At 43.5% G+C, this 12464-nt stretch overlaps 1 protein-coding gene across 1 annotated transcript in view; it reads right to left on the reverse strand.

Annotated features, from left to right (window-relative positions):
- The window catches only part of kdrl (kinase insert domain receptor like), a 222310-nt gene that overhangs the window by 53264 nt on the left and 156582 nt on the right, over positions 1-12464 (reverse strand). Inside the window, exons 15-17 of the mRNA XM_068047355.1 lie at positions 4071-4202; positions 2512-2618; positions 655-790 (exon numbers count right to left, since the gene is read on the reverse strand). Coding sequence (XP_067903456.1) covers positions 655-790; positions 2512-2618; positions 4071-4202 — 375 coding nt within the window. The remainder of the gene's footprint in view (positions 1-654; positions 791-2511; positions 2619-4070; positions 4203-12464) is intronic.

Genomic DNA, 12464 nt, shown 5'->3' on the forward strand with positions numbered 1-12464 from the left:
TAGAGCATACACAGAGGACACTCTGACCACTTCATTGGAAAAATGACAGTTGGGGTCCTAAGTATACATTCTGCTCCAGGCACTCATGTTCCAGTTACTGTCTCTGTGCATTGCAAGTAACACAACTGGCAGGCAGCACAGTTTAAGTTTATAATGAGCTGTGTTCACCTGGTCCCCCATATTTGGCTGGGCCCAGACCCTCTAGGGTCGGTGCGTTAATGTGGCCCTAGATAGGGTTTTTTTTATTGAGAAATCTAGATAAAGGACCAAGGCCCATAATTCAGGACAATGCCAAACTTCAAAACAGTAGGAGGGAAGATGAGCCACCACAAGTAGTGGTTGGGTGATTCAAGCTTGGCCTTTAAAAGCTTCTGGATTGTAGGTTGCAGAAAATGCTGGGGGAACAGAAGGAGTTGCAGAATTTGAGGTCCTCGGAAAGGAGGAGGAAATGGTGAAATGGTGAGCTGAATCAAGATTTCAAGGCTACTTTGAATCCAGCCACTGATAGAACTGGGTGAATGTTTTGAAGTAGTGAATACAGATTGAAATTAAAATGTTAAAACAAAGAAATGTTTAATCCCAAGATTAATTCATGCCTTTAGTTATATTATTACATTTTGTAATGTGTCGTATCTATAAATCTGCTCTACTTACCAAGCCTGAGTCTGTCCCTGGGAAACTCCCATTTACTGCTATCATATGGGAGATGCTCACACTGCTCATCCAGTGGCACTTCGTCTGGATCCATTATGATTGACAGATATCCAGCTTTAACATCCACAGAGCTTGGCTGCAAAGATACTATGGGTTATTATCAGTTCACTCCCATGCAACTCATTCTTCTTTTACCATCAAAATATCTATTCAGGCAGTATTTTGATGGTTTAGTGGGCAAAAACATCACAAACTCTGGAAAGTCCCAGGTTTTACCTCTGTCTTCTGCTGAATTAGCTAATCTAAGTCGGCCATTGGTAGGATCATCACAATAGGCCTTGACGCACCTGGACTAAAAACAAAATTAGCCAGGGTTCCTGCCACTAATCATGAATTAGTGAGTCCTATTGGAAGTTTGTGCACCTGCGAATGCGAATGTGATTTCCCCACATGGCTGAATAGGCTGTCAACGTCAGCTGAAATAGATTTGACTTTACAATGGAACTGAAGTGGGCAGGGGCAGAAACAGGAAATGTCCTTCCAATTGTCTGCTTAAAGTAATGGATAACATGCGATATTTCCACCCATTTTATGGGTTGGTATGTTGCAATGCCGTTCAAATAGTAGAAATATGTCATCTGATTTATTTTCCATTATTTGCACCACGGCAAAGCAGAGCATCACAATATTTTAATTAGTTGTAGGGAGTCGGGGGCAATGTTTACAAGTTCAAATTCAGAAAACTTGCACAATCAATTACAGGGTGAGATTTCTAAAAATTATTTTTTTTTAAATTATCTTCTGATGGATTTACAAGAGCTGTTGGCAATATTATACTGTGACAGACTTAGCGCAGCCAATCGTGTGCCTCTTCAGACCCTGTGGGCTCCTGATAGCGGTCAATGGACCTGGCAAAAATATTTCACTGACTGTGAGGCTGGTAAATCTGTAAGTGTCAGGGCACATCTTGCGATGGTTGAAAGGTTAGGAACGGCACAAAGGAACTCAGTTCCAGCAAGGCATAATATCAGAGTCGTCATTGAGGGTCAGGTATGAAGACTGAGAATTTCGATGTAGTATCTGAGGGATCCCAGCAACCATAGAAAGAACATGCATTTATAAAGCATCTGTCACAATCTCAGGATGTCCCAAAGAACTTTACAGCCAATTTAAGTGCCTTTGAAGTGTAGTCACTGCTGTAATGCACGGAACAGGGCAGCTATTTTGTGCATGGCAATTAAATAAAAAAGGATATTCTGTTTTCGGTGTTGATTGAGGCATAACTGTTGGCTAGGATACTGGGGAGAACTCCCCTTCATTTCCTTGATTAGTTCCATGGGATCTTTAAGCCCACCTGAGAAGGCAGATGTTTAAAGTCTCATCCTGCAGATGGCTTCTTCAACAGTGGAGTGTCTGCCTAGATTACATGCTCAAGTCTCTGGAGTGGGATTCTTACCCGTAATCCTCTGACTCAGAGGTGAGTGTTACCACTGAATCACTGCTGGCACCTAGATTTAAACCATGGAGACAGGTTCCACCCTTTAAGAAATGTGGAGAGAAAACTGACAGAATAGAGATAAGAACAATTCAATTTTTACTAAGTACGTTATGTAGAATACTGGTCAGGGCTTACACATCATTAACAAGCTAGTGATGTATGTAATGGCCCTGGCAATGTTTCAGGTGTTGTGACCTGGAAACTAAGAAAGGAGGTGGATGCTTTAGTCATTCAGTTTAAAGCAATGACGCCTCCAAGATGCCATAAATCTGTACATTTTTTCCTCATCTGACATTTTGGTTCTTTGTTTCATGGTGCAACATAAATTTAGCAACAAGAACGATAATTTACAACCTTACCTTCTTGAGTTTACGGATAAAAAGTGTGAGTAAAAGCCAGAATAGTGTGGCTGCTACCCCAGTACAGACCAAGATAATCAGTTCCAAGTTGGATTTTTCCTCAGACCCTAAAAAAAGATATTAAAAGACATTTTAAAATTGTCACTGTTCATGGAATAGGTTTTAATATACCCAAAATTAAATTTATTAATGGTGACAGACACAGCTTATCATGGTACTGATCACCTCTGATGTGATGAGAAACCTACACTGGGACATAAAACTGCTATCTACCTGATTCAGACTTTTGATTGTGCATGTGTGTGTTGTGGGGAGAGCTTTAATCCATAACTATTAAATCTTGTTAAACCATTATTTACATTTACCATGGCAATAGAATACTTGAGGTGCAGCCCTTGCCATGGTACCAAAAAAAACTCTTATTGACAGAAACACTTATGTATGCAATGACTGAGAAGATAGAGGGCTGAATTTAATGCTGATGGCAGTGGTGGTGGCCTCAATGGTGGGCTTGAAAGCCAGGGCTAAGGCCATTTTCGGGGGTCCTGATGCAATTCTATACCCATTAGGCAATTAACTGCTTGCTGTCGGGGCTCCTGTCCCTTTAAGGGCAGAGCACCCACCTCCAAGACCTGCCAGCCAATCGGAAGTGGTGGCCACTGCTGGGACTGCACCCAGTCAAGACCAGCAAGCTGAAACAGGCCCAGGTAAGTGAGATCAGGCAGGCAGGCTCTGGCAGTGGGTGTTGGTGGTGGGGGAGTAGTCATTGGTGAGGGCAGGGTGGGGGGCAGTGAGTTTCAATGGGGGCAGCACTGGCCACCAAGGCGGCCCACTGTGGGGCACAGGAGGACACAACACCCTCCAATCCTCCCGAGCCCAAACGATGGCCACCTTTTCCTGGGTGGGCTTCTCATGTGGTAGAGGGCCCCCCACCGGTGATAGAATACCAGAAGCAATGCTCTTAATTGGCCACGTAAGGGTCTCAAATGCCCTCTGGGCAGGGAGGCCGTCCTCAACCTTCCCACTCCTGACTGAATTGGATGGAGTTGGGAAAGTGACAGACACTCCAGCCCTTGCCTTCCCTCCTGATTCTACAACCCCCCCCCCCCCACCCCCACCCCTCCTTCTCACTACCCACTCCCCTAGGCTGGATTAAATTTTGCCCAGACAGTGCAAAACTGATCTGAATGGGTACCCGTTATAACACTGATCATTTATTTATGGTGACTGAATACATAAAATTCTTTATTTAATACATGAGATTCTGAAATTTTTAGATGTGTATTAATTTTTGTCCATGAAGTTCAGAAAACAATGGTCTTGGCTGTATTGAAGGAAAAGTATTGAGATATAAATGTGTAGGCTAGCATTATTTACAGAAATGATAGATAAATACATTTGAGTGCGCGTGTGTGCATTTGCGTGTGTTTATGCGTTATCCCTCTTTCGACCATTTGAATGAGAATTGTGAACAGGACGTGGGAGGAACATTTCACTGCCATGACCCACTACCCCCCAGTTCTGTTAAAAAGAGGAAGTACAGACTTGCAGATCCATACCTAGAACAGAAATGTATGCTGAGGTTTCCACAGTTCCCTGCTCATTGGTGGCTTTGCATTTGTATTCTCCTTCATCATCATATCTGACTCTTTCAATGATCAAAGTTTTGTTTCCTGATTCCAGAAAAATGCCTGGGTTTAGGAAAGAAATCACATCATTGGGTACCAATCATAGAAATCATGGAAATTTACAGCATGGAAGGAGGCCATTCATTCTGTCATGTCCGTGCCATCGGACAAGGAGCCATCCGGCCTAATTCCACTTTCCAGCTCTTGGTCCATGGCCTTGTAGGTTACCACACTTCAACTGAATATCCAAGTACTTTTTAAATATTATGAGAATTTCTGCCTCAACCACCCTTTCAGGCAGTGGGTTCCAGATCCCCACCATCATCTAGGTGAAACAATTTCCCCTCAAATCCCCTCTAAACCTCCTACTCTTATCGTAAATCTATGCCCCTGATTATGGACCCCTCAACCAAAGGGAGTACGGCCTTCCTATCCACTCTATCTAGATCCATCATAATTTTATAAACTTCAATTTGGTCTCCCCTCAACCTCCTCTGTTCCAAGGAAAACAACACTAGCCTATCCAACCTTTCCTCGTGACTATAATTCTCCAGTCCAGGCAACATCCTCATAAATCCCTTTTGTATCTTCTCTAGTACAATCAGATCTTTCCTAGAGTGCAGTGATCAGAAGTACAAACAGTATTCCAGCTGTGGCCTAGCCAGTTCCAGCATAACCTCCCAGCTCTTATATTCTATACCTCGACTAATAAAGGCAAGTATCCTGAATGCCTTCTTGACCTCCTTATCTACCTGTCCAGCCACTGTCAGGAAACTGTGGACATGTACTCCTAGGTCTCTCCGTTCCTCTACACTTCTCAGTATCCTACCACTTTTTGTGTATTCCGTTGCCTTGTTAGCCTTCCTCAAATGCATTACCTCACATTTCTCTGGATTGAACTCCATTTGCCACTGATCCACCCACCTGACCAGTCCAATGATATCATCCTGCAGTCTACAGCTTTCTTCTTCAATATCAACCACACAGCCAATATTTGTATTGTCTGCAAACTTCTTAATCATACCCACTACATTCAAGTCCAAATCTTTGATATACATCACAAAAAGCAAGGGGGTTAGTACTGAGCCCTGTGAACCCCACTGAAAACAGCCTTCCAATCACAAAAACACCCACCAACCATTACCCTTTGCTTCCTGGCTCTGAGCCAATTTTGGATCAACTTGTCACTTTGCCTTAGCTCCCATGGACTTTTACTTTTTTGACCAGTCTGTCATGTGGGACCTTATGAAAAGCCTTGCTTAACTTCATATAGACTACATCTATATGGCGCACTGACACGGAACACAAAAGTCCGAGTGTATCAGGCCTGTGTCCTCAGTACCTTGCTCTACGGCAGCGAGGCCTGGACAACGTATGCCAGCCAAGAGCGACGTCTCAATTCATTCCATCTTCGCTGCCTTCGGAGAATACTTGGCATCAGGTGGCAGGACTATATCTCCAACACAGAAGTCCTTGAAGCGGCCAACATCCCCAGCTTATACACACTACTGAGTCAGCGGCGCTTGAGATGGCTTGGCCATGTGAGCCGCATGGAAGATGGCAGGATCCCCAAAGACACATTGTACAGCGAGCTCGCCACTGGTATCAGACCCACCGGCCGTCCATGTCTCCGTTATAAAGACGTCTGCAAACGCGACATGAAATCGTGTGACATTGATCACAAGTCGTGGGAGTCAGTTGCCAGCATTCGCCAGAGCTGGCGGGCAGCCATAAAGACAGGGCTAAATTGTGGCGAGTCGAAGAGACTTAGTAGTTGGCAGGAAAAAAGACAGAGGCGCAAGGGGAGAGCCAACTGTGCAACAGCCCCAACAAACAAATTTCTCTGCAGCACCTGTGGAAGAGCCTGTCACTCCAGAATTGGCCTTTATAGCCACTCCAGGCGCTGCTTCACAAACCACTGACCACCTCCAGGCGCGTATCCATTGTCTCTCGAGATAAGGAGGCCCAAAAGAAGACTACATCAAATGCACTAACATCATCAACCCTCCTTGTTACCTCCTCAAAAAATTCAATCATGTTAGTCAGACATGACCTTCCCTTAACAAATCTGTGCTGACTTGTCTTTGATTAATCCATGTCTTTCTAAATGAAGATTTATCCTGTCCCTCAGAAATGTTTCCAATAATTTTCCCACCACTGAGGTTAGGCTGACTGGCCTGTAATTACTCAGTCAATCCCTTTCTCCCTTTTTAAACAATGGTACAATGTTAGCTGTCCTCCAGTCCTCTGGCACCACACCTGTAGCCAGAGAGGATTGAAAAATGATGGTCAGAGTCTCCTCTATTCCTTCTCTTGCTTCCCTTAGCAGCCTAGAATACGTTTCATCTTGGCCTGGGAATTTATCCACTTTCAAAGATGTTAAACCCCTTATACTTCCTCTCTCACTATGCTAATTTCATCTAATATTTCACACTCCTCCTCCCTGATTGCAATGTCTGTATTGTCCCTCTCTTTTGTGAAAACAGACGCTAACTATTCATTACAAACCATACCAATGTTCTCTGCCTCCACGCACAGGTTACCCTTATGGCCTCTAATAGTCCCTACTCTTTCTTTAGTTATTCTTTTACTCATTATGTATTTATTTAAAAAAATTGCGTTTTCCTTGATTTTACTTGTCAATATTTTTTCATGCCCTCTCTTTGCTTTCCTAATTTATTTTTTTAATTTCACCCTTACACGATTTATACTCCTCTAGATTTTCTGCAGTATTGAGTGTCATAAGCTTCCCTTTTTTTCTTTATCCTCTCCTTCAAGCCCCTTGCCATCCAGGGGCCTCTGGATTTGTTAGTCCCACCCTTTTTCTTTAAAGAAACATACTTGCTCTGAACCATCGCTCTCTATTCCTTGAACGCCTCCTACTGATCTGGTACTGATTTACCTTCAAGTAGTTGTTTCCAGTCCATTTAGGCAAAATTACATCTCAGCTTAGTAAAATTAGCTTTTCCCCAATTGAGAACTTTTATTCCTGGTCCATCTTTGTCCATTTCCATAACTACCCTAAATCTAACTGCATGATGATCACTTCCACCAAAGTACTCTCTAATTGATACCCCTTCCACTTGCCCAGTTTCATTCCCTAAAACGAAGTCCTGAACCGTCTCCTCCCTTGTTGGCTAGGCTCCGTACTGGCTAAAAATATTCACCTGAATGCATTTTAAGAATATTTCACACTCCTCCTCCTTGATTGCAATGGCTGTATCGTCCCTGTCTTTTGTGGAAATAGATGCAAACTACTCATTATGAATCATACCAATGTTCTCTGCCTCCCCGCATAAGGTTACCCTTATGACCTTCTAATAGGCCCTACTCTTTCTATTTAATATTTAAAAAGGTTCTCCTAAAAACATTCTCCTGAATGCATTTTAAGAATTTTGCTTTTTAAAGAGGTTTTGCGATTGTAGGTCTGCAAAATTGTTAAGTAAACAGCCAAAGATAAAATCTTCATTCCTGTTTCAAGTCATGTTTCCATGGCTAAATATGGTACAAATTAAACTTAGTTAGAATCATAGAATGATTCTAAATTATAAATAAATAATGGTCTTTGGTACAGATCTTCTACACACCTATTGAACTATAATCACTATTGATTGACATTGCCTAGTCTAGATGGAAGTTAAGTTACAAAATTTCCCAAAAGGTTTTGCTTTAATTCCTCAATATACATGAGGCTGGAAATTACTTAGTACTATATTAGCATACAAGTTCTTCATGTGTTCTTCTGATATTCCCATGTCTATTATTTTAACAGAGGTTCTAATTGATTCATTTTAAATAGGTTAATGCCTCCATAGTTCACAAACTTGATGCTCTATTGAACCATGAGTTGAGCATCCAATGCCATATCCTCTCCATCATAAAGCCTCCAATATAAAATTTTCATCCTTGTGTTTACATTCCTCCATCAGCTTGCTCCTCTCCACCTCTATAAGCCACTCCAACAACACAACTCATGCAAATTCTCTGTTCTTTTGACTCCAGCCTCTTGCACATCTCTCATTCCTTTCACCCCACCATTGGCAGCTGTGCCTTCAGTTGCCTAGGTCCCACTCTCCCGAATTCCCTGCCTCTGCACTTTGCTCTTCTCCTTTAAGACCCCTCCTAAAACTGATCACTTTGATCAATCTATTAGTCATCCTTCCTTCTGTCTCCCAAAGCTTGGCATCTCCCTTATTCCCTTCCACCCCTGTGGGACATGTTTACACATTAAAGGTGCTATATAAATTAAAATAGCAGATATAGGAATACCAGATGAATGTGTTGCATTTGTATGCTCATTTCAATAATAATTTCTAGACTGTAACATTTCAGTCAAGTGTCAATGGACACTTGCAGTCCAGAACTATCATAGATAGTCCAATTTTCTTAATCTGTACCATTTTTCTGACCAAATTTCTGCCTTTGCTTCCTTTTCTGATAACATTGACTGTTTGTGAGGATACACTTTCTGATGCCTTCCTCAAGTGGCGAATCCTCACTTTGGCACTGAGTATGAGACTATAGGGGAACATCGAAGTCAACTCTGATCCTGTTCTCACCCAATATCTGCATTTCCTCTATACAGTGTGTCACTTGCACAAGAAGTGCGACGATACAAAAATTATGGACAAAATCTGAAGAGTTATAAAAACTGACTTTGGCTTTTAAAAAATGGACCTATCTAAAAAGTGGACAATACTCCAAAATAGCGGCCGAAGGAAAAGAGGAAAAGGAACTTGGCCTTTGTATATTCCAACTGTCTGAGAGGGACAAAGAAAAATCTTCAAAGCTAAAAGGTGTTAATTGCATCCATCCTGTACCCATCCTAAAATATTCCAGAATTGAATGGGTTCTTCTGAAACAAAGAAGGTGTGAAGTAATGATGTCCTGGGCCTTTATGCGATCACCATGGGGGTGAGACCAAAATGTATCCTACCCGGTGGTGAGATGTAACACAGCTTTACCTCAAAAAGCAGCCTAGAGAGAGAGAGGGAGAGAGGGACACCCAGAAAGTAGCATCCAAGAAGCTTGTTTCCAGCAAACCACAAGGTACATGCCCTGCTGTAGAATTCTACATCTACACTTTATACAGCAATGAACTAGAATTCATTCACTGACCTCAACTGAACTTCCAACCAGGAGAGAAATCTACAATCACCTCAGGCCTGCAACCAGCGAGAACTTGATTTCCAAGAGAATTCAACAGGTTTACTGTGATCCCCCAAAACTTATCCTCCCCCACTTATAATTGCCTACCCCTTTTGTCCTCTTTATCTGTCTCTTCTTGTGTGTGTGTGCAAGCGAATGTGTGAATGGATGCGGTTGCGACAACTTCGGGATGAGGCACATTGAGCAATAAATAATTGATGTTCTGTTTAAAACCTACAAGAAAACCTGTTGCTATCTGTTTATTTGACAAATAAAACACCAAGGGGTTAAACCCTAATAACAAAACACACTTGCTGTGGTCAGGTGGGAGTTGAACAGTGGGAACCACCCAAAACCTCATCACGTGGCCGTGACAGATACAACAATCGGTGGAGAGCAATCAGGAGTGGGAGTCCGATGTCCTTCACATCCTGCTAACACTCACGTTTCAGGCTCAGAGATAAAACCTGGCCACTTGGATGGGGCAACACGGGGGCTGGTAATGCATGTGGAAATGCACCTCAGCAAGATTCACTGACTTCAGGAGAAGAGCAGAGAAAGAAACATCTGCAAATACAGAAGACTGTGGAAATCTGCCAATCAGCCCTTTTAAATCTACACTTTAAATCCTGAGACAAATGGGATATTTCTTGGCAAAGTTATCAGCACTCGGTATTCTGGTAAGGCAATGGAAATAACCTTGATTCTTATGCACTCATCCCTGATTTTATTTTAATGAAATGATGTAATGAACTCCTTAATTTTTTTTCTGTTATGATTTATTACACTATGGAGGCTGCATAACACTTTCATGACATCTTATAAAGGTGCTATACAAAAAGGAAATTATACGAGGGAAAAGGGTACGCAGAGCTGAGGCGGATGTGAAAACCAAATTGTATGTCTGCAATCCAAATATTTTTATACTGTTCACTAATGCTGGTGCCAGATATTAAGCACGTTTATTGTCTTCAAATTTTTAAAAAAGTTTTCCTGGACGAGTATTGAACCCCAGCATTATTCAAATATTGCTCGGTATTTTTTTTTAAATTCATTCATGGGATGTGGGCGACGCTGGCCAGGCCAGCATTTATTGCCCATCCCTAATTGCCCTTGAGAAGGTGGTGGTGAGCTGCCTTCTTGAACCGCTGCAGTCTATTTGGGGTAGGTATACCCACAGTGCTTTTAGGAAGGGAGTTCCAGGATTTTGACCCAGCGACAGTGAAGGAACGGCAATATAGTTCCAAGTCAGAATGGTGTGTGACTTGGAGGGGAATTAGTAGGTAGTGGTGTTCCCATGCATTTGCTGCCCTTGTCTTTCTAGTTGGTAGAGGTCGCGGGTTTGGAAGGTGCTGTCTAAGGAGCCTTGGTGTATTGCTGCAGTACATCTTGTAGATTGTACACAATGCTGCCCACTGTGCGTCGGTGGTGGAGGGAGTGAATGTTTGTAGATGGGGTGCCAATCAAGCGAGCTGATTTGTCCTGGATGGTGTCGAGCTTCTTGAGTGTTGTTGGAGCTGCACCCATTCAGGCAAGTGGAGAGTATTCCATCACACTCCTGACTTGTGCCTTGTAGATGGTGGACAAGCTTTGGGGAGTCAGGAGGTGAGTTACTCGCCTCAGGATTCCTAGCCTCTGACCTGCTCTTGTAGCCACGGTATTTATATGGCTACTCCAGTTCAGTTTCTGGTCAATGGTAGCCCCTAGGATGTTGATAGTGGGGGATTCAATGATGGTAATGCTGTTGAATGTCAAGGGGAGATGGTTAGATTCTCTCTTGTTGGAGATGGTCATTGCCTGGCACTTGTGTGGCGCGAATGTTACTTGCCACTTATCAGCCCAAGCCTGGATATTGTCCAGGTCTTGCTGCATTTCTACACGGACTGCTTCAGTATCTGAGGAGTCACAAATGGTGCTGAACATTGTGCGAACATCCCCACTTCTGCCCTTATGATTGAAGGAAGGTCATTGATGAAGCAGCTGAAGATGGTTGAGCCTAGGACACTACCCTGAGGAACTCCTGCAGTGATGTCCTGGAGCTCAGATAATTGACCTCCAACAACCTCAACCATCTTCCTTTGTGCTAGGTATGACTCCAGCCAGTGGAGGGTTTTCCCCCTGATTCCCATTGACCTCAGTTTTGCTAAGGCTCCTTGATGCCATACTCGGTCAAATGCTGCCTTGATGTCAAGGGCAGTCACTCTCACTTCACCTCTGGGGTTCAGCTCTTTTGTCCATGTTTGAACCAAGGCTGTAATGAGGTCAGGAGCTGAGTGGTCCTGGCGGAACCCAAACTGAGCGTCAATGAGCGGGTTATTGCTAAGCAACTGCTGCTTGATGGCACTGTTGATGACACGTTCCATCACTTTACTGATGATTGAGAGTAGGCTGATGGGGCGATAATTGGCCGGGTTGGGCTTGTCCTGCTTTTTGTGTACAGGACATAGCTGTGCAATTTTCCATATTGCAGGGTAGATGCCTGTGTTGTAGCTGTACTGGAACAGCTTGGCTAGGGGCGCGGCAAATTCTGGAGCACAGGCCATCAGTACTATTGCCGGAATATTGTCAGGGCCTTTGCAGTACCCAGTGCCTTCAGTCGTTTCTTGATATCATGCGGAGTGAATCGAATTGGCTGAAGTCTGGCATCTGTGATGCTGGGGACTTCAGGAGGAGGCCGAGATGGATCATCAACTCGGCACTTCTGGCTGAAGATTGTTGCAAATGCTTCAGCCTTATCTTTCTCACTGATGTGCTGGGCTCCCCCATCATTGAGAATGGGGATATTTGTGGAGTCACCTCATCCAGTTAGTTGTTTAATTGTCCACCACCATTCACGGCTGGATGTGGCAGGACTGCAGAGCTTCGATCTGATCCGTTGGTTATGGGATCGCTTAGCTCTGTCTATCGCATGCTGCTTATGCAGTTTGGCACGCAGATAGTCCTGTGTTGTAGCTTCACCAGGTTGACACCTCATTTTGAGGTATGCCTGGTGCTGCTCCTGGCATGCCCTCCTGCACTCTTCATTGAACCAGGGTTGGTCTCCTGGTTTGATGGTAATAATATGGTAGAGTGGGGGATATGCCGGGCCATGAGGTTACAGATTGTGTTTGAGTACAATTCTGCTGCTGGCCCACAGAGCCTCATGGATGCCCAGTTTTGCATTGCTGGATCTGTTCG

This window comes from Heterodontus francisci, chromosome 15 (genome assembly GCF_036365525.1).
Source record: "Heterodontus francisci isolate sHetFra1 chromosome 15, sHetFra1.hap1, whole genome shotgun sequence".
NCBI lineage: Eukaryota > Metazoa > Chordata > Chondrichthyes > Heterodontiformes > Heterodontidae > Heterodontus > Heterodontus francisci.